This window comes from Trachemys scripta, chromosome 3 (genome assembly GCF_013100865.1).
Source record: "Trachemys scripta elegans isolate TJP31775 chromosome 3, CAS_Tse_1.0, whole genome shotgun sequence".
In the NCBI taxonomy this organism is placed as follows: Eukaryota; Metazoa; Chordata; order Testudines; family Emydidae; genus Trachemys; species Trachemys scripta.
The window spans coordinates 49,922,306-49,947,592 of record NC_048300.1 but is presented as its reverse complement, the minus strand read 5'-3'; the positions used below and the strand labels follow the sequence as shown (position 1 = coordinate 49,947,592).

Here is a 25,287-nt window from a genome sequence, read left to right as displayed (position 1 = left end):
GAGTCTGGTGGCACCTTAAAGACTAACAGATTTATTTGGGCATAAGCTTTCGTGAGTAAAAACCTCACTTCTTCGGATGCATAGAGTCTCTATGCATCCGAAGAAGTGAGGTTTTTACTCACGAAAGCTTATGCCCAAATAAATCTGTTAGTCTTTAAGGTGCCACCAGACTCTTTGTTGTTTTGATAAAAAGTGGAAACAGGCAAATTGCTAAGGAGGAGTACAAAATGGTATACACATGTAGACACAAGAAAAGGTTGTTTTTTTTTTTTTTAAACAGACTAGGATAAAAAATAAGACCAAGGAAAGCACAGGTCCTCTACTTAACAGGGAAGGAAAGCTAATAACTGATCACTTCAAGAAGGCTGAAGTGTTTAATTCTCCTTCAGTCTTCGCTAAAAATGTTAATGGGGGCCAGATACTCAACACAATTAATATTAGCAACAAAGTGCAAAAACAAAAGCCAAAATAAGGAAAGAGACAGTTAAAAAATACTTAGAGAAGTTACTTATATTTAGGTTGTCATGATGAAATTCATGCTAGGGTACTTAAGAAACTAACTAAAGCAATCTTGCAACCATTAGCAATTATATTTGAGAACTCATGGAGAATGGGTGAGCGTCCAGAGAACTGAAGGGCAAACATTGTTTGCGAAGAGTTACAAAGGGATCTCACAAAACTGAGTGACTGGGCAATAAAATGGCAGATGCATTACTTTGCATTTATCAACATTTAATTTCAGATTGGAAAATATAATCCCAAATATACATACAAAATGATGGGCTCTAAATTAGCTGTTACCACTCAGGAAAGATCTTGGAGTCACTGTAGATAGTTCTCTGAATACATCCACTCAATGTACAGTAGCAATCAACAAAGCTAATGTTGGGAATCATTAGGAAAGGGATAGTTAATAAGACAGAAAATACCATATTGCCTCCATATAAACCTATGGTACACCCACATCTTGAATACTACATGCTGATCTGGTCGCCCCATCTCAAAAAAAGTTTTATTGGAATTGGAAAAGGTACAGAAAAGGGCAACAAATTATTAGGGGCATGGAAAAGCACCTCCTGGTCTCCATGCAAAAGGGGGAGAGGGGGAAGCTGTTTATGATAAATTTTAGACTTTGAAAAATTAGATTTGTTCTCTATGTGGCTTTATAGATGTTTCATCAAAATCTGCTCTCAGTAAACTGGTGTCAATCCAGAGTAACTCGATTTAAGCAGGTTTCAGAGTAGCAGCCGTGTTAGTCTGTATCCGCAAAAAGAACAGGAGTACTTGTGGCACCTTAGAGACTAACAAATTTATTAGAGCATAAGCTTTCATGAACTACAGCCCACTTCTTCGGATGCATATAGAGTGGAATAAATATTGAGAAGATATATATACACACATACAGAGAGCATAAAAAGGTGGGAGTTGTCTTACCAACTCTGAGAGGCCAATTAAGAGGAAAAAAAACAAACTTCTGAAGTGATAATCAAGATAGCCCAGTACAGACAGTTTGATAAGAAATGTGAGAATACTTACAAGGGGAGATAGAGTCAATGTTTGTAATGGCTCAGCCATTCCCAGTCCTTATTCAATCCTGAGTTGATTGTGTCTAGTTTGCATATCAATTCCAGCTCAGCAGTCTCTCCTTGGAGTCTGTTTTTGAAGTTTTTCTGTTGTAAGATAGCCACCCGCAGGTCTGACATTGAATGGCCAGACAGGTTAAAGTGTTCTCCCACTGATTTTTGAGTATTATGATTCCTGATGTCAGATTTGTGTCCATTAATTCTTTTGCGTAGAGACTGTCCGGTTTGGCCAATGTACATGGCAGAGGGGCATTGCTGGCACATGATGGCATATATCACATTGGTAGATGTGCAGGTGAACGAGCCCCTGATGGTATGGCTGATGTGATTAGGTCCTATGATGATGTCACTTGAATAGATATGTGGACAGGGTTGGCATTGGGCTTTGTTACAAGGATAGGTTCCTGGGTCAGTGGTTTTGTTCAGTGATGTGTGGTTGCTGGTGAGTATTTGCTTTAGGTTGGGGGGTTGTCTGTAAGCAAGGACAGGTCTGTCTCCCAAGATCTGTGAGAGTAAAGGATCATCTTTCAGGATAGGTTGTAGATCTCTGATGATGCGCTGGAGAAGTTTTAGTTGGGGGATGAAGGTAACAGCTAGTGGTGGTCTGTTATTTTCTTTGTTGGGCCTGTCTTGTAGGAGGTGACTTCTGGGTACTCGTCTGGCTCTGTCAATCTGTTTTTTCACTTCAGCAGGTGGGTATTGTAGTTTTAAGAATGCTTGATAGAGATCTTGTAGGTGCTTGTCTCTATCTGAGGGATTGGAGCAAATGCGGTTATATCTTAGAGCTTGGCTGTAGACAACGGATCGTGTGGTGTGTCCTGGATGGAGGCATGTAGGTAAGTGTAGCGGTCAGTAGGTTTCCGGTATAGGGTGGTATTTATGTGACCATCGCTTATTAGCACAGTAGTGTCCAGGAAATGTAGTAGTGTCCATTTCCTACAAGACAGGAATACTCCTGTTCGATTTAAGCAGATAGTTACTTCAGATTCACATCAGTTTACTGAGAGCAGATATATTTACTTTATATAGCTATTTCCTAGAGCCATTCTACTGAGCTATACTTCATTAAATAAATTATGACTTGGGAATATTTTCCTTAAATATTTTATTCTAGCCAGCATATCAACAAAATTTTAATTTTTCTTTTGATAGATCACAGACAAAATTCATCAACAGATAAAACAACACAGAAAAACTAGCAACCCAAACTAACAACTATAAGCATATTACACAGTTATGGTCAGAAGTTTATGATCAGAGGTTTATCATCTGTGAAGTATGTCAAAGCTCAATGCTTCCTGGAAATGTTTAACCTATTTCATGGGCATGAATGAAATGCCTGTATCTTTAACTTTTTTTGTATGCAAGAATGATTCTGTACTGTTAACTAAGCAATGTAGCATGACCGGAAACGTATTTCTGAGCAATTATATCATGTTTTGAACGGCAAAAAATACATTACTAGATGACTAAATCCTTTTAGCCACCCAAAAAGTGTACTATCCATCTAAACGTGAACTGCTTGTGTATGAACACTGTTATGGGATCAGTTGCAACTAGTCAGAAAGCTCTTCCCTGTATCTAGTGTTGTAAAACCACTGATTAAATTAAGGGACTGGAAATCAGAACATATGGGTTCTTTTCATATGTGACCTGATCTCTGTGCCTTGGTTTCTGCATCTGGAAAATGAGAGTAATACTTACCTTACCTATTTCACATGAGTGTTGACAATGTCCTTGATGCAATGGCCAGAAATCTCCTCTCCACATTTTTCACCCTTAATTTCACACAGAATTTTTGAAATCTGATTTTCAGATTGAATGTGTATATGGTGAACATAAAAAATACCCCTCTTTCCTGAAACAACCACCACTATATTATGGCTGCTCCAATTATCAAGATGGGGGAAATGGAAAAGGGGGCTTAAAGCCAACTACAAGCCACATAATCCCTCAAAAAATAAAGATGCTGGAGGGATAAACAGAGCATTCTGAACACAAGCCAGAAAGAAATCACCACTAAGCTAAAAAACCTTGAACAAAATACAGACGACCAAAGTAATATTGATAAACATTTAATAAAAACGCCTTAATTTCTCAAGATGGATTGCCCATATGGAAAAATCACAATCTAAAAATGGTAGCATAACAAAAACTTTAAAATGTGCTCTCAATATTATGAAAAAAAACTTAATTCAGAGCTCCAAGATGTTGACATTAAAGAGGATGATCTGTATGTTGAAAGTGCCTACAAAATACACACGTAAAAGGAACTGTTAGAGGAAAGCTTCTTGGAAGCCAACTGCAATACCACTGTTACTTTCGCTGATCTCAGGGGCAGAGAATTCTAAGAAGGAAATAAAGTGAAAAAACAACAGTGATGCTTCCCAGGGGTATCCACCTGAACTTAGCATGACAGAGCCTTCTCTGAAACTTCCAGGAGTCCACTCCCTGACAACACTGTCCACAAGCAGCAAAAGTATTCCCCTCTCAGCCCGCGTGGACTCCACTGTCCCTTAGCAGACAGGTGATAGGAACATTTGGAAGGCTTAGGGGTAGGTGTGTACCTATTAAGTGCCCAGCCCATGATCAATTGAACACTCACAGAAACCACAGATTCTCTACTCCCAAAGGAATAGCACACCAGCTTACGAGTTCTACCTCTGGATCACCCCTCTGCTTGACAAGCAAACACAGATATATTTATAGTGAAAACAGGAATAAATTTATCAAAGAACAGATATTCAAGTGACAGTAAGAAAGAATATTGGAAACAAATGGTTACATATGAAACAAAATCATAACACACAAGACATTCCCATCTCCTACAGGATAGCTTACCCCAACTCCTTTTCCCAGCATTTTCAACAATGATGGCTGAGACCCTTTTGGAATATCAAGCCGGCTGGCACCTTGTCTTCACAGATTTAGGGGTGTCTGGTGTACCTCCATATCCTCAGTTATACCCCCAAAAGTTCACTGGCTTTACTCAAACAGGTTAACCCTGGATTTTTTTTTCCCTGCAGCACTCACTCACTCTATTCATCAAGGTTTGACTCAATATGCAAAGAGACTTATTTTGTAAAATATGCAATACACAATGATCAATCAGGGAGATAAGTGTCTCCCACCTCCTGTCTGGAGAAGTCAGTCTCAGTGCACACTACCTCTGAGTGACCTGCTCTTAATTACAAGGTCCTTAGGAAGGAGAAGTTACTTACAATAACTTGAGTTCTTTGAGATGTTTTGTCCCTAAGGTACATTTGCCCTGTCCAACTAGAATTCAGGCCTGGTTTCATGAGCAACTATGATATTGTCCAATGCATTCCTGGTCTACCATAGGATGTGCGCTCTTGACCAGAGAATGAAAAGCAGCTCTACAGGCTTGTGCAGAGCAGCACCTAACACCTTCAAACCACGGCATATAAGGAGGCGCAGACCCACTGCCATTCAGTTCTTTCTTGACTACAAAACAGAGCCTCCATACCCAAAGGGAAGGAGTACAGGAGGTGTAGCACCCATAGGGATAAAACATCTCAAGTTACTATGAGGTAAGTAACCTCTCCTCCTTCTCCAAGTATATGACCCTGTGGGTACTCCCAAAAAGTAACTCAACGAGAAGGTGGATGCTGAGGGGATAAGTCCAAGACAGTTCAGAGGACCCTCTCCTCTAAAGGTAGTATCACCGCTGGATGCAGGTAAGATGGTGTAATGTTTGGCAAAGGTACACATAGAAGACTAAGTTGAAGTCCTACAAATTTCTGTTATACGAACCCCCTGTGAAGGGTTCATGCCGGGGCTCGACCCTCCTGGGCAGGAAGGGAGCCACACCAACCCACTATCAGTGGGGCAGCAGTACAGTTCGCTGGGTCAGCGCTCCTACCTTTTGGTGCATGGGCTGAGCAACAGTACAACAATTAGGGGGCTCAGGCCCTTTGGGGCAGGGGCTGAGCAAGCGTATGACAGTTAGAGAGCTCAGGCCCTTTGATGCAGGGGCTGAGCAACAGTACAACAGTCAGGGGGAAGCCTGCCACCCATGAGCGGGGGTGGCAGAGGGGGACGCAGGCCCACCCACTCCACTGCGTCCCAGCCCGGGGCCCTAGCAGCGGCCACTGCCGCTGCGGGTCAGTGGGGTGTCCTGACCGAAACACACTGACATCAGCTCATACGTGGCTACAGCCTGACCAGGGTCGGCTACCCCCGGGCTACTTCCGGGTTCCCCCTCAGGGCCTACCTCGTCCGTGGCGCCGGGCCCAGTCCAATCCACCAGCATGGGTTCCTCTCGGCCGGGGCTGGGTGACAGGTCCGGCAGCTCCTCGGGGAAGTCCGGCCAATTGGACTCGGGCAGCTCCTCTGGGTAACAACAGGGGCGGAGGGGCCCCGGTGGCATCTTGCCTTTGGGGATGGTGTGGGGGAGTTCCAACGGCTCCTCCCAACAACAGGAGCGGGCGGGCTCCGGTGGCTCCTCCTCGTAGTGGGCTCGGGGCAGCTCCGGCCAGTTAGGGCAACGGCTACGGGCCTCGGCGGTCTCCCGGCCGCGAGCTCCCGGCCACACGTCTGCTCCCTGTGGCGGCTGGGGCCTCACTGAGCTCTGGCGGCCGGCTTTTATACTTCCTGTCCTACCCCTTGACTTCCGGGGGACGGGAACAGGCGGCAGTGGCTCCGCCCACTTGGGTGTCTGTAAGGGGGCTCCTTCTGCTGGGCAGGAGGGGAGCCACACCGACTCACTACACACCTCCCCCCTCCCGAAGACTGGCTCCCGCTCATCGGAGCCAGGCCCTTCCATTTCCCCAATGCAGGATAGGAAGTCCGCGTTGGCATGGTCCTTGCCAGCCCGATGCTGAACAGTAAACGCATAGGGCTCCAAGGCCAAGTACCAGCGCATGATGCGGGTGTTGATGTCCTTCATGCGCATCAGCCAGCGGAGGGGGGCGTGGTCCGTGACCAGGGTGAATGGTGCTCCAAGGAGGTAAAAATGGAAGGCATCGCAGGCCCATTTCACGGCGAGGGCCTCCTTTTCTATGACCGCGTAGTTCTTTTCTCAGGGAAATAGCTTCCGGCTGAGGTACAGCACAGGATGGTCTTTCCCATCCACCTCTTGGGACAAGACCGCCCCCAATCCCACCTCGGAGGAGTCTGTCTGAAGGATGAATGGACGATTGAAGTCCGGGCTGTACAAAACCGGCTCCTGACAGAGACACCTTTTAAGTGTCCGGAAGGTGGTCTCGCACTCTGGGGACCACTGCACCTGCCGGGGGCTATCCTTACTCAGTAGCCCAGTTAGGGGCACTGCTATGGACGCGAATTGGGGGACGAATCGTCGATGATATCCAACGAGGCCCAGGAACTGCCGCACATGTCGTTTCGTTGTCGGGGTGGGACAGTCCACAAGGGCTTGGACTTTTCCCACAAGGGGTTTTACGTGCCCGCCCCCAACCGTATAGCCGAGGTAGGTAGTTTCCTGCCAGGCAATACGGAATTTCTTGGGGTTGGCCATCAGACCCGCCTGCCGCAGGGACCTTAGGACCGATGCGACCCGGATCAGATGGTCGTCCCAGCAGCGGCTATAAATGACAACGTCGACGAGGTAAACAGCGGCATATTCGTGATGGGACTGTAGCAGGTGATCCAGCAGCCGCTGGAAGGTCGCGGGGGCCCCATGGAGACTGAAAGGCATCCGGGTAAATTGATATAGCCCAGTCAGGGTGGCAAAAGCGGTCTTCTCCTTCGAGGTCTCATCGAGTGGAATTTGCCAGTAGCCCTTGCTAAGGTCGAGGGTGGTGATAAACTGGGCCTCTCCCAGGCGGCCCAGTAATTCATCTACGCGGGGCATCAGGTAGGCTTCGAAGCAGGAGATGGCGTTCACCTTCTGAAAAATCTATGCAGAAACGGCGGGTGCCGTCTGGCTTGGGCACCAGGACCACCAGGCTGCGCCACTCGCTCCGGAACGGCTCAATGATGCCCAAAGCCAGCATGGCTCGCACCTCCTCTTCGACCTCTTCCCACATCCAGGAGGGCAGGGGCCGGGTTGTTTCCCGAACAACTTTCCCAGGCTCGGTCTGGATCCAATGCCAGACCAGGATTGTATAGCCCAGTACCGCCGTGAAAGTCTTCCGGAAGACCTGCAGGAGACAGTTCGCCTGTTTATGTTGTTCCTCCGTGAGCGACTCACCTAGGAGGGGTGCCGGGGGGTCCTCCTTCGGGGGTACCCGGGGTCCCAGCTCCGGCGGGCAAGGGTTAATCATGAGGCCCTCCCGGCCACGCCACAGCTTCAACAGGTTCACATAGTAGGGTTGGGTTCCCTTGCGTTTATCCGGTTGCCTAACCTCGTAGGTGACCGGACCCGCTCTGCGTACTACTTCATAAGGCCCCTGCCAGCGGGCTAACAGCTTTGATTCGCTTGACGGCAGGAGGAGTAGGACTCGATCCCTGGGCTGAAACTCCCGCACTTGAGCCTCCTGGTTATAGGCCCGCTCCTGTCGTTCCTGCACCGTCCTTAAATGCTCGCGCGCCAGGGCTCCCGCCTGGGTAAGGTACGCCTGCATTTGTAGGACGTATTTTAAGAGGCCCTGGGCTGGGGAGGCCAACTGTTCCCAGGTCTCTTGCATTAGATCCAAGAGGCCCCGCGGCCTGCATCCATATAATAGTTCGAACGGAGAAAACTTCGTTGATGCTTGAGGAACCTCCCGGATAGCTAACAGCAGGGGCGGAAGGAACTGATCCCAGTGGCGGAGCTCGTCTACGGGGAATTTCTGCAACATTCCCTTAAGCATCCGATTAAACCGTTCCACTAACCCGTCCGTCTGCGGGTGGTAAACTGTGGTGCGGAGTTGTTTGACTCCTAAGAGTGTACAGACCTGGCGTAACAACCGGGAGGTGAAGTTAGTCCCCTGATCGGTTAAGATTTCCTTAGGCAGCCCTACCCGCACGAAGATCTTCATCAGTTCACCCGTGATAGTCCGGGCGGTAATGCTCCACAAAGGGATGGCCTCCGGAAATCGGAAGGCGTAGTCCACAAGTACCAAAATGTACCGAAACCCAGCAGCGCTTTTTGGGAGCGAGCCCACGAGGTCCATGGCGACCCGCTCGAACGGTGTCTCCATCAAAGGCATGGGGACCAGGGGCGCCTTGGGTACCCCGGGAGGAGCCGCTAACTGACATTCCGGGCAGGAGGTGCAATACTTCTTCACATCCTGGTAGACTCCCGGCCAGAAGAAGCGCGCTAGGATCCGGGCGAGGGTCTTCTCTTGCCCCAGGTGCCCAGCAGCCGGCACATCATGGGTGAGTTTCATTACGGCTCGCCGATTGCAGAGGGGCACCATCAGTTGCGTCTGTGGCTCCCGGGTGCGGGGGTTGCGGTCCACTCGGTAGAGCCGGTCCCTGCGCAGCTCGAAGTGGGGCCACTGGGTGGCTTGCTGGGGATCCGCGACGCTCCCGTCCACCGCCGCGAGCTGCTCATAAAAGCAGCTGAGGGTAGGATCTGCTCGTTGGTCTCGACAGAAGTCAGTGTCGAGGCGGAGTTTAAGGGTGGGCCCCGGCTGCAGCACCGCCTCGTCTGGGACGTCCACCTCAGTTGCCTCGTCCTGGGCAGTGGTCTCGGGTGAGGACCCCTGGTGGTCTGTTTCCAAGGCCGGCGTGGGTCAGAGGACTTCCTCGAAAGCGGGCCAGTCCCGACCCAAGACCATGGGATACACTAGGTGGGGAGCTACGCCGACCACCAGATTCCAGGTGACACCCGCGATCGTTAGGGGAACCCGGGTGCTCGGATACGGTCGGACGTCCCCATGGATACACTGCAGATGGATCACCCCCAAGCGGGTATCGGTCTGAGGTACCAGCTCCTGACGGACCAGCATTTGGCCACAGCCCGAGTCAATCAAAGCCCGAGTTACCCGACCCCCAACGGCCATGGGGACTGTTAGCTTGGGGTTCAGGGATGGTCGGGCCCGATTGTGTCCCGCCCACACTTGTCCGTAACTGCAGTCCATGTCGGGACAGTCCCGCTGGAGGTGTCCCATCTTCCGGCAGCTAAAACAGAGACCGAGTTCAGGCCGCCTACCCCGGGGGCCCACTCGGCTTGGGCTCCAGGGGGGGGCTCCGCCTGAGCTCTCTAACTGTGATACTGTCGCTCAGCCCCTGCACCAGAGGGCCCAAGCTCCCTAAGCTGTGTGTCACTCAGTCCTGTGCCAAAGGGTAGGAGCGCTGACCCAGCGAACTATACCGCTGCCCCACCGGTAGTGGGGTAGGGGCTGAGCGACCGTACAACAATTAGAGAGCTCAGGCCCTTTGGGGCAGGGGCTGAGCAAGCATACGACAGTCAGGGGGAAGCATGCCACCCGTGAGCGGGTGTGGCAGGGAGGGGACGCAGGCCCACCCACTCCACTGCATCCCAGCCCGGGGCCCTAGAAGCGGCCACTGCCGCTGCGGGTCAGTGGGGTGTCCTGACCGAAACACACTGACATCAGCTCATATGTGGCTGCAGCCTGACTAGGGTTGGCTACCCCCGGGCTACTTCCGGGTTCCCCCTCAGGGCCTATCTCGTCTGTGGTGCCGTGCCCAATACAATCCACCTGCATGGGTTCCTCTCGGCCGGGGCTGGGTGGCAGGTCCGGCAGCTCCTCAGGGAAGTCCAGCCAATTGGACTCGGGCGGCTCCTCTGGGTAACAACAGGGGCGGAGGGGCCCTGGTGGCGTCTCGCCTTCAGGGTTGGCGTGGGGGAGTTCCAATGGCTCCTCCCAACAACGGGAGCGGGCGGGCTCCGGTGGCTCCTCCTCGTAGTGGGCTCGGGGCAGCTCCGGCCAGTTAGGGCAACGGCTACGGGCCTCGGCGGTCTCCCGGCCGCGAGCTCCCGGCCACACGTCTGCTCCCTGCGGTGGCTGGGGCCTCACTGAGCTCTGGCTGCCGGCTTTTATACTTCCTGTCACGCCCCTTGACTTCCGGGGGGTGGGAACAGGCGGCGGTGGCTCCGCCCACTTGGGTGTCTGTAAGGGGGTTCCCTCTGCTGGGCAGGAGGGGAGCCACACCGACTCACTACACCCCTCAGTAGAGCTACAGAGCCAGGCTGAGCTCTAGTGGAATGTGCTGTCACTCTATGAAGGGGCTGCATCCCAGCAGATTCATAGCAGCTTAAAATGTACCCCAAAAATCCAGTTTAATAGTCTTTATGTGGAAGTAGGTTGACCCTTCCTTCTCTTATATAATTCCTCCAAATTATATAAATAGCATAGGTGAGGCCTCAAAGGTTTTAGTCCAGTCAAGGTAGAAAGCAAGGGCCCTTCTAAAATGCAGCATATGCAGGTTGGTCTCCTCTGTGGAGGCATAAAGCTTGGGGTAGAACACTAGGAGATGATCTCCTGATAAATATGGTACAGTAAAACCTCAGAGTTATGAACACCAGAGTTACGAACTGACTGATCAACCACACAACTCATTTGGAACCGGAAGTACACAATCAGGCAGCAGTAGAGACACGCCCCACCCCGCAAAAGGCAAATACAGTACTGTACTGTGTTACATGAAAACTACTAAAAAAAAAAAAAGGGGAAATTTAAAAAAAATATATTTGACAAGGTAAGGAAACTGTTTCTGTGCTTGTTTCATTTAAATTAAGATGTTTAAAAGCAGCATTTTTCTTCTGCACAGTAAAGTTTCAAGTTAATGTTCAGTTGTAAACTTTTGAAAGAACATTTTGTTCAGAGTTATGAACATTTCAGTGTTGTGAACAACCTCCATTCCCAAGATGTTCGTAACTCTGAGGTTCTACTGTATTCCAAAGAGACCTTCAAGAGGAATTCAGAAGGAGGATGCAGTGTAAATTTTGTCTTTATAAAAGGTGATATATTGTGGGTCAGCCATAAGGGACTGAGCTTTCCCATTCATCTAGCTGAGGTGAAAGCTATGAGGAATGTCGTCTTGAGGGAGAGGTGGAAGAGTGAGCAGATAGACATTGGTTCAAAGGGAGGTTTCCTTAGAGCATTAAGTACCAAAGTGAGGTCCCACTGGGGGATCAGCTTCTGTACAGGGGGAAAAAGTTGGCTAAACCCTTGAGGAATCTAGGTGCAGCAGGGTGAGTGAAAGACTGACACAGTGGTTAGGTGTTCTTTAATCTAGCTCACTGATAGATCATGTTTCTTTAAATCCAAAGGTAGTCCAGGATCTTCGAAAGTGGAAACTCCGAGGCCCAAGAAAAAGAGCACCAGGAATGGAAGAATTTCCACTTCTGAAGGTAAGTTTTGTGGGTACTAGGTTTCCATTAGACAGGAGAAGTGACTAGACTCTGTCCAAACAGGTTAGCTCCATGCTCGAGAACCATCTAGGAACTATGCTGTGAGGTTCAAGGGAGAGGGTGGGATGGATCAGGGTCCCTACCTTCTGTGACAGGAGATCTCTCCTGAGAAGTCAGACAGGCATTGCCAGAGAGGTGAAGGAGGTTTGAGTACTATGCTTGTCTTGACTATGATGGTGCTATGAGGATGACCCTCACTCTTTCCTCTTGTAGTCTGAATAAGGTCTTCAGGATGAGAGGTAGAGATAGATAAGCATAGAGTAGGGCAGGGAGGCAGTATATTATCAGGGCACCTCCCAACAAGTTATGTCCATATTCTCTCTTGGAGAAGAAAAGGCAGCATTTCACATTCCTCAGGGTGGAAAAGAGGTCTGCTTCTGGGGAACCCCAGGTCTGGCAGATGCTGTGATCCTGAGGAAGTGTCTGCTCAGAGAGTTTGCATCGGTATTCTGGAGACCTGGAAGACTGCTGAAATTTCTGTCTGATGGAAAATGCACAGTTCCACAGCCTTAGCAACTCTGTGTATAAGGACTGGGATCTTGCTCCGCCTAGTCAGTGGATACAACACATTGCTGGCCTGTTGTACAGCATTACCCTGGCAGAGTGGCACTGTATGGTATGAAGGAAGTGTTGGCAAGTGTATCTCACTGCTCTCAGCTTCAGAATGTTGATATGGAGCAAAACCTCGTGTGGACTACTGCCCTGGATTGTGTCCCCTTAGAAGAGGGCTCCCCATCCCAAAAGAGAAGAGTCTATTGAAGAATCTTTGATGGAGGATGGGGTCAGAGAATGGGGTTCGCAAGTAAGATTTCAATGGATGCTTCTACCATCTGAGAGAGTCCAGAACTTTGAGGTACCGTAATACGTTTGGAGAGACCATGTATGTTTGAGGTATACATAGATTTTTAGCCATGTCTGAAGCACCTGAGGTGCAGTCTCATGTAAGGCATGGCAAACATGGAGGCCAACATGTGCCCCAAGGGTTATAGGCAGGACCTTACAGTTGTTTGTGGGTGGTGTTGTATCATTGAGATTAGACTGAACAGTGGAGAATCCAATTTGGGGAGTTAGGCTCTGGTGGCTAGTGAGTCTAGAGAGGCTCAACTAAGTCTACTCTGCGGATTGGAGTCAATGTAGACTTCTTTTGATTGATGTGAAAGCCCAGAGACTGAAATAGGGCTATAGCCTTGAATGTTGCAAGCTAGACCTCTATAGCTGATTGACCCTTGAGGAGCCAATTATCTAGGTATGGGAATACTGCTATGGCCTATTAACATAAAAGGGCTACCACTGCTGAGAGAAGCTTTGTAAAGACCCTATGCTCTGAAGAGAGCCCAAAGGGAAGGTCTCAGAACTAGTAGTGTTTTGAACCTATTTTGAATCGTAGAAAACATCTGTGCGATGGATGGATGACCACATGAAAGCAGATATCCTAGAGGTCCAGGGTGACAAACCAATCTCCCAGATCTAGAGACTGATTATAGTGGCTAACATTACCATCCTGAAGTGCTGAGAAAGGATGCAGGTGCTCAACTTTCTCAGATCAAGAATCAGTTGCCATTATCTACGCCTCTTGGAAACTGGGAAATAGCTGGAACAAAAGCCTCTTCCAACAAACTCAGGGAAAACCTGCTTGATCGCCCCCTCAAGACAAGGATAGACTGGCCCTCCTGTTTCAAGAGGTTCTTGTGTGAGAAGTCCCTGAAGAGGGATGGGGAAGGAGCATAGAGTGAAAGTTTATGGAATACCACACACTGATGACCTTGGAAATCCATCTGTGAGGTAATCTGTTCCCAGACAAGAAAGAAGCTGGACAGTCAATCCCCAAAGGGGGGGTTGGATGGAATCACTCAGCACAGGTTCTGGAAGGGTAGGAAGCTTGAGGCACTCAACCGAGACATTGTTTCTTGAAGGGAGGTGCAGATGATGTTACTGTGGAAAACTGAGTTCCCTTCTTTTGAGGCCTAGATCTCCTTCTCTGAAAGTCAAAGGGTCTGGGAAAAGCCTGTGGGAGGTTGTATTGGAACAGCCTAGATCACAATGAGGTATGAGACCCACTAAATCACCTTTGTTTCAGGGACGTAAATTCCCAGTGACTGCTAGGTAGCTGTCAAGTCCCTCAGAGAGTGGAAGGAGGAATCTGTGTCAGAAATGAATAGTTTGGGTTCCTTTAAAGGTAAGGTCTTCAACATATTCTGCACCTGTCTTGGGAGACCAGAAGCTCTCTGCTTGACCAGGGTCATGGCTAGGGATCTAGAAGCTGTATCCATGGTATCTAGGGCAACTTGGAGGAAGGGTCTTGGCTATCAGCTGACTTTCTGAAATGAGAGCCTGAAATTGTTCCCGCTGATTTGGTAACAGATGTTAAATAAAGAGAGTGAACTTAAGAGTAAGTGTTGTAGTCATACTTTGCCAATAAGAATGGGAAGGACAACATGGTATAGCTTTTCCTTCCCAGGAGATCTAACCATTTGGACTCCTTCTCATAAGGCAAAAGAATCAAATGCTAATGTCTATTCCTTTCATTTGCCACATCCACAACCAAAGAATTGGGAGTGCGGTGCAACAAAAAAAAAAAAAAATTCTCCATATCCTTAAAAGGGACATAGTACTTCTTTATCTGCTCACTTACAGGTGGGCTGAATAGTGCCAAGTGTTTGCAGACTTTACGAGCAGGTGATACCAGGGCCTCACTGATTGAGAGGGCAATATTCAAAATGTCCCCCAAAGACTGTTAAGTCTCCTACACTTCCTCTAATGGAATCTGGAGGGATTCTGCAAGGCATTCCATGTGGTCTTGAAAGCCACGAAAGTGGTCAATATAGGGGGAGGAGGGAAGAGGGACATCACTGCTTCATCAGGAGATTAAAAGAACTTAGCTGATGGGGAAAGGTTCCCTCCACCTGGGGAGCCTGCTGATCTTGACTGTTTCCCTGTGGTGAGGGTGTATAAGGTACCGAAGGAAGACCAGGAGGTACCAGATGGCAATTCTGCGGTACCAGGGGCTGATCAGATAGTGTCTGAGAATGGTGCGGTACCAGTGGCTGTTGGGTTTTCCTGGTAGTTGGAGACCTGTAAAACTGCTCTCCAAAGGGCCCCTAAGGATTCCAGAAGGCCCACTAAAAAGGGACAGATAAGGAAAGGTTCCCCATGGATATTCAGAACACCTGATCCTAAAATGCCTGGTAGCATCCCAGGAGACTTCATCCAAATGCTGGCTCAGTGAGTGGAGGGCAGAAAAGAAGCCCTGCACTGAGACATCAGAGTCTGAAAAAGGCTCATCCCTTGGGCTGAATGGTGGCACCACAAAAAAGGTGCCAGTACCATACACTGGATGTCCAATCCAATCTCAATCTATCTAGATAGTACCAGAGTAGATCATTGCAATGGAGACTCCAGTACATGCCATAACTGAAGTTTTAAACCTGAATGGTCAGAATGCTAAAAGCCAACGTAAGAACCCAGACAGTCATCTGAATAATGTTTTTGACATCTGAGAACTCAAAAACAAACACATTTTTAACCCTACAAGGAAATTCATTTCTGATCTGAGACAAAGCGTGAAAAATGTCAACCCTAAAGATAATTTGCAGGGAAAGTTATAAGCCACTGACATGTCTTTCAGAAGTAAAGTGCCATCTTAACTAGAACTATCCCACAGAATTTTTAACCAAAAAGTACACAGCTGTTCCCAAAAAAGACATTGAGACAAATATTTCTCGGTTACATCAGTTTCCATCTGGAGTAACTCCATTGTTTTCAATGGCATAACTGAGAAAAATAATTTGTCTCTGTGATACTAAGATTTACGTACCTGTTCTATCATAAGAGTAAACTTTTTCCCTAATAGGTTTGTTATGAGATGTTCCAGCTTTCTGTTGTTTACAGATCTTTGTATGGCAACTTGGTTCTGAAACAACTGTTTGAATTTCAGTCTCTTTATCATCATCTGTAACAAACAAACAGTTTAAATGTAAGTATTATGCTGCTGACAGTAGATCGTGAGGCCTCACTTATTTTCTAAAAATAAGTTACAATTGTACAGTGAATATACATTCTCATTTATATTTATGCAATTTATATTTTTTCTAAGAACATTCTAATTTAAATGTATTTTTAAAATATCACTATACATAAAATCTATAACATGATCACAGTAAAAAAAAGTGTTTTTTAAAAAGCACATAAGTACTCCCCTCCTTCACCCCAATGAATGCACTGGAAATCCACAGTAAACTTCTTTTGCTGTTACAATGGACCAATCAGTATTAAAGTGTATAGTTTGAACATGTATTTTACCTTCAACAGTTTTGAAAAAAGTAAGAGTGTTACTTGTCTTTTTATATTTTGCTCTTGCATTTAACCTTCCTTCACGTTTGATTCTACTTGCAGTCAATGAGAGCTGTGACTTTAATAGAACATGAATGGGTCCCTAAGGATTAACTTTTTCACTTTCACAGAGAAAAAGAACCCAGTACCTACTTCTTGAGGGGCCCAATTCAGCAAAGCACTTAAGCATATGCTGAAGTGTATCCCTAATAAACAAAGGCCTTAAAGGCCTTAAAGATGTTTAATCAATCAGACTTAAGCACATTTAAAATAAAATATGTGCTTCAGTGCTTTGTTCAATCATTGAATCATGGTATGCCATCACCATGGGACCAATTCTGCAAGTCGCTTTGCGCCCTCAATTTCCATTTATTTTGCTTACAAAAAATGTCTGCTATAGTCCCTCGGTTCATCAGCCCTTCCTTTCAGCCTCATTTAAGGACTGGTCCAAAGCCAATTGAAGTCCCTGAGAATGTTCTTCCCCTCCCCCCGCTCCAAATGAGCTTTGGTTTAGGGCTTAAGTGCCTGATTTTTCATCCGCCAAAGTTAACTGCAAAACTTCCACGGATTTTAATGATGCAGAATCAACCTTAACACCATGGGAGCACCACAAGTTACCGAAAGCCATGAAGACCAGGAGATGCCCTTGACTTCTTCTCAGACTTCTTCTACATATTTTTATAAAGCTTTTATTCTTTCCAGAGGTGATTTTATTTTGTATTTATTTAAAATACATTTGGAGGGAGGAAGGTGATATTTTTCAGCCTTTAGGAGATGGTTATAAACTACTTTTATCGTCCTCCTCTCAGGAAGTTCACCATAAAAATCTCTTCTCAACTTGAATACACAGACTTAGAGAAGATTTATTTTACATAGATTAGAATTAGATATGCATGTAATTTTGATATGTGGAGGTAAGTTTTTCACCTGGATAAATATATTTTGTACACATTTTGTAGTTGATACTTTGAACTGTAAAAAAAATAGGGATCATCTCTGTCTTTTCATCAAATAAAGGCAAAAAGAAACAAAGTTACCTTATTGTAAAAAAAAATTCTTTGAGGTGTGGTGCATGTGTCTATTCCACTCAGCTATGTGCGTGTCCAGTGCACCCGGAGCTGGAGAGTTCTGTGTATCCAGACCTGTCAGGGTGGAACATGCACCCTTGTGCCCCAGGCCAGCCTATAAAGGGCAGAGTCATCCCAACCCTCCTTCAGTACCTTCACAATGGAATCATGATACAATAGATTCTGAAGCAGAGGGGAAGGAGATTGGATCATGAAATAAACATGTGCATGCACCTCAAGTAACCATTTTTTTCTTCAAGTGCCTGCAAATGTCTATTCCTCCTCAGTGACTCCCAAGCAATACGGAATGGTAGTGGGGTTGGGATTCTATTTGAATAAAGACTATAGGACCGCTTTCCCAAAGTTCGAGTCAGCTCTGGAGGCTATGGTAATAGCACAGTGCTTGGAGAAAGTATGCACCGATGAGCAGGTCACTGCTCTACGGATGTCTTCTGCAGGAAAATCTCTCAAGAAGATAAAGAAAGTTGCTGGTACCCTTGTGGAATAAGCTGACACTTTCGAAGGAGCTGGTGTGTTTGCTATCTCATAATTGGTGGTTATACATGACGTTATCCAATGAGACCATCTCTGAGCTGAAGCCTCCTGTTCTTTCATACTGTCTGTACAGAATATAAATAGACATGGAGATGATCTCAAAGGATTTTGCTCTGTCTATATACAAGGAGTGGGCATGACAGACATCCTGCATATGAGGACATCCTTACGTATATGTGGCTGTCATAACTATAAAGGGAAGGGTAACAGCCCTCCTGTATACAATACTATAAAATCCCTCCTGGCCAGAGACGCCAAAATCCTTTTACCTGTAAAGGGTTAAGAAGCTCAGGTAACCTGGATGACACCTGACCCAAAGGACCAATAAGGGGACAAGATACTTTCAAATCTTGGTCGGGGGAGGGCTTTTGTTTGTGCTCTTTGTTTTGGTGGTTGTTCGCTCTTGGGACTGAGAGGGACCAGACATCAATCCAGGCTCTCCAAATCTTTTTGAACAAGTCTCTCATATTTCAAACTTGTAAGCAAACAGCCAGGCAAGGCGTGTTAGTTTTATCTTTCTTTTCTCAACTTGTAAACGTACCTTTTGCTAGAGTGTTTATCTCTGTTTGCTGTAACTTTGAACCTAAGACTAGAGGGGGGTCCTCTGGGCTCTTTAAGTTTGATTACCCTGTAAAGTTATTTTCCATCCTGATTTTACAGAGATGATGTTGACCTTTTTCTTTAATTAAAAGCCTTTTTTAATAACTTGATTGATTTTTCCTTGTTTTTAGATCCAAGGGGGTTGGATCTTGATCCACCAGGAGTTGGTGGGAGGAAGGAGGGGGGATGGTTAATTTCTCCTTGTTTTAAGATCCCAGGGGTTTGGATCTGTATTCACCAGGGAATTGGTGAAGAGTCTCTCAATGCTACCCAGGGAAGGGAATTAGCACATTGGGAGTGGTGGCAGCGGACCAGATCTAAACTGGTAGTTAAGCTTAGAAGTTTTCATGCAGGCCCCCACATCTGTATCCTAAAGTTCAGAGTGGGGAAGGAGCCTTGATAGTGGCTTAGGGGAAAAGATAGATAAACGGACAGTCTGATTAACGCGGATACTAGACACCACCTTTGGAATACTTTTTGGATGGAACCTCATGAACACTTTGTCTTTAAAGAATATAGTGTACAGGGGCCTCACCATCAGAGCCTGCAGTTCACTGACTTTCCTTGCAGAAGTAATAGCCACCAAGAAAGAAACTTTTGCTGAAAGGTGGGCAAAAGAGCCTCGAACGGAGGTCCCATTAGAGCTAATAATACCAGATTCAGGTCCCCAGGGGGAACGATCTGTTTGATGAGGAAATAGTAGAATCTATCCCTTTTAAAAACATAACCACTATAGGATTAGAGAACACTAGTCGTCATGAGACAGGAGGATGTATAGCTGAGATAGTAGCTAAATGTACTTTTAGAGCGCTAATAGACAGTTCCAATTCCTTACAATGAAGCTGATGATATAGGATTTTTTTTTCTGCTGAAGGGAGGAAGTTATGAACCTCTGCTCAACCCAAGAAATGTTTCCATTTACACAGGTAAGTATTCCTGGTAAATAGTTTCCTGCTGTTCAAAAGAATCTTCTGGACAGTTAAAAAACAAAAAAGCCCCACCCCTTTGCAGTATACTTTGCAGTATAGTCCAGCCATTCAACAGCCAAGCTGTCAGGTAACGACTTTAGGACTTGGGAAGGATTTGTCTGTAGGGAAAAGACAGTATATGTCCCTGTCTGGAGGAAGTGTTAGAGGTGGCTTAACTAAGAGTCTGTATAGGTCTGAGAACAAGGGTGGTCTTAGCCAAGCTAAGGCTACACTGCTCTACAGCCAAAATGTTTCTGAAATAAATGTAGTCAAACTTTACTAATTCTGGGTCACTGAGAATGAAAATGTTTCTTAAAATTGTTGATTGGCTCTAGTTTTCAAGATATGCTATTGGATCAGTATATACGACCCTTGACTTGGGAATGGCAGAGGATAAGTGAGTTATAAAGGGAAGGGGTCTCAATTTAAACCAGAAATGACTAAAATACATCTTTGACTGGATCTATGAATAAATCTATGACTGGGTTTGGACAGTACTTGCTTTTTAGGCAAAACAATGAATGATGCAATCTGAAGCTGGTATTGAGTCATACATGATATGAATTGCATCATGTTATTCCTAGAAGTCACGGATGATGCAATCAAAATGAAGCTTACATCACTCTGCTGAACAAATTGCCCTATATCAGCTCTAGAAATCATACAGTGTCGTGCTCTCTTATTTGTCAGTGTTTGATTTTGCAAAGGGACATTTCTGTTTAGCCAAAGTGAGCAGAGATGCCTCATACTTGTGTGAACAGTGCAGATAACTTCTGCTATGTTTGTGGTGAAGTGACTTTTGCATCACAAAAGCACAGTATAACCACTATGGTTAAGAAAGCCTATCACCTTTATTTTGGCTGCAAAATTGGAGATCAGGACAAGAGGTGGGCCCCACACATATGCTGCAACACTTGTGCAACAAATCTTCACCAGTGGTTGAACAGGAAAAGGAAATCTATGCCTTTTGCAGTGCCAATGATTTGGAGAGAGCCAACAGATCATACCAGCAATTGTTACTTCTGCATGGTGCCTCCAGTTGGGAAAGATGTGTCAAAGAAGAAAAAGTGGACTGTGCATTATCCAAACATTCCATCAGCTATACGCCCAGTACCTCACGGAGAAGGACTGCCGGTTCCTGATGCACCAGAATCATTCTCACTTGAGTCAGATGAGAAAGAGGAAGAGGATGAAACTTCTGGTCCTGAACCATCAATGTCACAGGACCCACATTTTCTCCCATCCTCCTCCTCCTCTAAACCACACCTCATAACACAAGGTGAACTGAATGACCTTGTCAGGGATTTGGAACTACCCAAGAGTAAGGCAGAGCTGTTGGGCTCCAGACTACAGCAGTGGAATCTCCTGGCAGGTGATGTTAGGGTTTCCATGTTCCGTGACCGTCAAAAGGATCTTGTCCCATTCTTCTTCATGGAAGGTGAGCTTGTAGCATGCAACAACATCGATGGTGTGATGGCAGCCCTCAACATCGTTCACAATCCAGATGAGTGGAGACTGTTCATTGATTCATTGAAGACGAGTCTTAAAGCTGTTTTAATGCATAATGGAAATGTTTTGCCATCAATTCCAGTTGGTCATGCAGTCCATATGAAGGAAACCTAGGACAACATGAAACAACTTTTGAGGTGCATAAACTATGACCAACATCAGTGGCAGCTTTGTGGCGATTTGAAGGTTGTTGCTCTCTTGCTTGGTCTGCAGACTGGATACACAAAATACTGCTGTTTTCTCTGCGAATGGAATAGTCGTGCAAGAGATTCCCACTACATCAAGAAAGACTGGCCACTCCGACAGTCATTGGAGCCTGGGAGGAAGAGTGTTCAGCATCCACCTTGTTGAATCAAGGAAGATTTTGTTACCACGCTTACACATCAAGCTGGGTCTGATGAAGAACTTTGTCAAGGCCATTGATAAAACACAAGCAGCTTTCAAGTACCTCCGTGGAAAATTTCCAAGGTTAAGTGAAGCTAAGATAAAGGAAGGTGTCTTTGTTGGTCCTCAGATTCGTGAACTTCTTCGAGATGATGCATTTGACCATGCACTGCGTGGCAAGGAAAAGATGGCATGGAAAGCCTTCCAGTTAGTGGCAATAAATTTTCTCGGAAATAACAAGGCAGACAACTACAGGTTGTTGGTGGAAAACCTCCTCAAGGCATACAAAAGCCTTGGTTGCAACACGTCACTAAAGATACATTTTTTGCACTCTCATCTAGATTTTTTTCCACCGAACTGTGGAGCAGTGAGCGATGAGCACGGCGAGCGATTTCACCAAGACATTGCAACAATGGAGAAACGCTATCAGGGCAAATGGAGCCCATCAATGCTTGCAGACTATAGCTGGACAGTGACAAGAGATGCTCCATTTAATGAATACAAGAGACAAGCCAAGAAGCGCCAAGTAGACACTGAATAGGACTAAACTATGTACAGAATAGTTTTTTGCCTTTTGTTTCATAATAAATTTGATTTATATAACCCTTTTGCTGATTTGTAAAGTGTTACATAAACAGGACAGGTGAAATATTATCATGTAAAGCAACCATAAACACATGAAAAGACCTAGGTTTACAATTTATGACTAAAACTCTACTATCTACACAATATACATAGACATAAAATGTAAAAACTTAAATATCTTAGAAACAGTAGCCAATCAGTTGTTTTAATTGTCATATTTGAATTCAGCACATCAAAATACATAATAAATAGCATATTTTATCTCTGAAGCAGACGACTTCTCAAAAATTGTAGACCAGTGTTATTTCCAATGATTGAGGAGGGCCTAAATGAATTCTTACACAAGTATTGGCAAGATTTATCTACCAGTCTAAAGAGTCTAAAATGTGAGAGATACATGTTTTCCAATGGGAATGGCTCAGCAAAAATATTGAAGCCAGCCAATCTTGTAGAATCCTGAGATGCAATGTGACACACTGGACTGCATATGTTCAAGAGGCCATGTGTCCCAGAAACCTCTAAATTCCATGCAGCTGTGATTGGGTAAATATTGAGATCTAAAACAATGGATCGAATTGTCTGAAACCTTGACTCTGGAAGGAAAGCTCTGGCTGGGGTAGAGTCCAACACCCCTATAAATTCTATCCTCTTATTTGGTGAGAGGATAGATGTTTTCTGAATTGATCAACAGACCCAGTGCCTTGAAAGTTGATTGGATGAGAGTTACACTGGACAATAATTGAATCCTGGAATGGCTTCACACAAGTCAGTCATCCAGGCAGAGATGGACTTGGATTCCTAACCTTCTCAGGAAGGCAGCTACTACCATCATACATCTATAAAAATCCGAGGCACTGTTGACAGGCCGTAGGGCAGGAACACGAACAGGTAATGAGAGGACAGGATTCTGAAATATTTTCTGTGGTCTTGATAGAATCTCCACATGGAAATGGGTATCCTTTAAGTTGCGGGTGGCATATCAGTCTCCAGGGAGAGAATAATGAAAGCCAACATGTCCCTGCAATACTTTATCTTTTTTAGATATCAGCTGAGTTGATGTAGGTCTAAAATTGGCCTGAAACTTCCCTGTGCTTTTGGGATTAAAAAAAGAATCCTGTTCCTCTTTGATATTGAGGAATCTCATCTATGACACTCACCAGGATGAGAAATTGAACCTCCTGTAGGAGGAGCTCCTTGTGAGAATGGTCCCTGAAAGTGATGGGGAAGGAGAGCGAAGAAACAAACCGAAGGATGCATCCAACTTCCACTGTGCATAAGACCCATTGGTTCAAATTACTCTGGACCAAGCACCGAAGAAATAGGATAGACTGTTTGTGAACAAAGAGGGAGGAGAGACTGGAATCATGAAAACTGGTCTGGCATCCTCAATCAAACCATCAAAATATCTGCTTAGTACCCACAGGGCCCCTAGATGGATCAGGAGGAGTCCATCTGTGCCTATAACTCCTACTCTTTTTTCCCCTCAATAGGTCCTGGCAAGGTGCAAAAGAATAGTATATGAGATGGCTGAGGAGCCTGCGAAGTCAGCCAAAGTGAAGGAAATCTATGTCTAGATAAGCAAAACCCTACTCGAGGACCAAGGGTTTCCCCAGGGAGCCCTACAAGGCCAGTGTGGGCATAGCATGGGTGGCCAGTAAGAAACTCAAAGGAGATCTCCCACAAGACCAATGTCAATAAGCATTTCACCAACACAGTAACAGATGTGAACTCCTGAAGCACTCTTAACAGTTTTACCATGAAATCACAGACAGTTCTCTTGGGCATTCCAGTCTGTTTTGCCACCCAGGCAAGCTGGTCTTAGCAATAGTTGGTTGCTATATACCAGAGATCATAAAAGATTCAGGTTGCTTCCAGGCCCAAGAGACCAGTCACTTACCCCAGGTCAATTGATACCTTTGATCTCACACTAAAGACAATGCTTTTTGCCAACCCTATACCAAGCTAAGGATTTATTAACTAGGAAAAAGAAATGAGAAAGTTATTTACAGGTTAAAGCAGGCAAACATATATACACAAATGAGTTACAATCTATGGTTCCAAAAAGATGAGGGTTGTAGTAATCTGTCAGCACTGAATGTCTTTTAGGGCTATCCCAGCTTGACCCTGGGGAGTCTCTGCTTCTGTTTCATAGCTCCAGCCATCAGAGTCCAAACACCAAAAGAGATGAAAAATGTTCTGTTCACTATCTTTATGTCCTTCTTCCAGAATACAAGCTAATGGGACAAGCCCTTTTGCTCCTAGCCTGTGCAGGGGCAATTAGCAAAGTCTTCGTATTATGATGTTCCACAATAGCCCATTCAGTTTTGGTAGTCCTGCCTGATGGGCAAGAGATGATCCCTTCTGATAGGTTGACAGTTTCAAGGCAAACATTTTTACACTTAAATATTACCTTGTAAGTTTTTGCTTTACAGCATGTGATAAAGATATTACAAGTGAGATTAATGCATGCAGCAACTTACATGCATTTCATAAAGTCTAAATACTAAATGCATTGTTTTAAGTTCAATACCCATCTTAACCACATAACACACAGGTAAAACAGACTGGCTGCCAGCAATGAATTTGTCAGTGCCTATCTGAGGCCTAAAACCTTGGCAAGAGCTAGCACCTGGTTTTCCAGCATCACACCCCTCACCTCTCAGACCCTTGAAGGTCACCATAACAGAGGTGACACCAAAGGGGGTCACAGCATGAAGAAGTTTGGAAACCACTGCTACTGTAATCTGATTCAGAGAAGGACATACAATAGTCCTATGTCACCGGAGGAGTCATGGCATGATGGGTAGATAATGCACCATGCTGCTCTGCTTGCAGCTTAAACAAATGAGGCTTAGCTGACAACAGCATAGGGGGCTGCCTCAAAGTTGGCAAAGAACCAAACGTCAATTCTATGGCGACACATACAGAGAACTGTGCATGGTGTGACTTTGGTACCAATGGTTGTATTTGCTTTAGTATCAACCACCAGAGGTGCACCAATCAGGTGTTTGAAACAGTTGGTACCAAGACCAAAAGCTGCAGTGGTGCTAGTCACAAAGTGAGTCAACATTAGTGCTGAGACTAGAGTCCATGCCAATACAGAGAGTGAAACCAGTACCAATTCTAGTGCTGACCTCAGTACAGATAATGCCACTATCATATTCAATGCAGATGCATCACAGCAAACTGTGGTACTGATAGGCAAACATCTCCAGCTGCAGCATAAGCCTCAGGTGCAATCAGTGCCAATAATCCAGGAGCCACAGAGTTGCTGGATCATAAGTCTGTAAGAGGACAGACAGTGCCAAACTCAACTGAGGCCTGGTGGCCAGTGCCAGAGCTGAGATGGTACTGGAGAGTGTCCGGCCAAAGATGACGCTCTAACCTTGGTATGGATTAGAGCCCGGGGAAGGTTTTTAGAA

The 25,287-nt window shown here is 45.8% G+C and overlaps 1 protein-coding gene across 1 annotated transcript in view; it reads right to left on the bottom strand.

Annotated features, from left to right (window-relative positions):
- The window catches only part of DNAH14 (dynein axonemal heavy chain 14), a 499,756-nt gene that overhangs the window by 455,250 nt on the left and 19,219 nt on the right, over positions 1 to 25,287 (bottom strand). Inside the window, exon 5 of the mRNA XM_034764559.1 lies at positions 15,683 to 15,817. Coding sequence (XP_034620450.1) covers positions 15,683 to 15,817 — 135 coding nt within the window. The remainder of the gene's footprint in view (positions 1 to 15,682; positions 15,818 to 25,287) is intronic.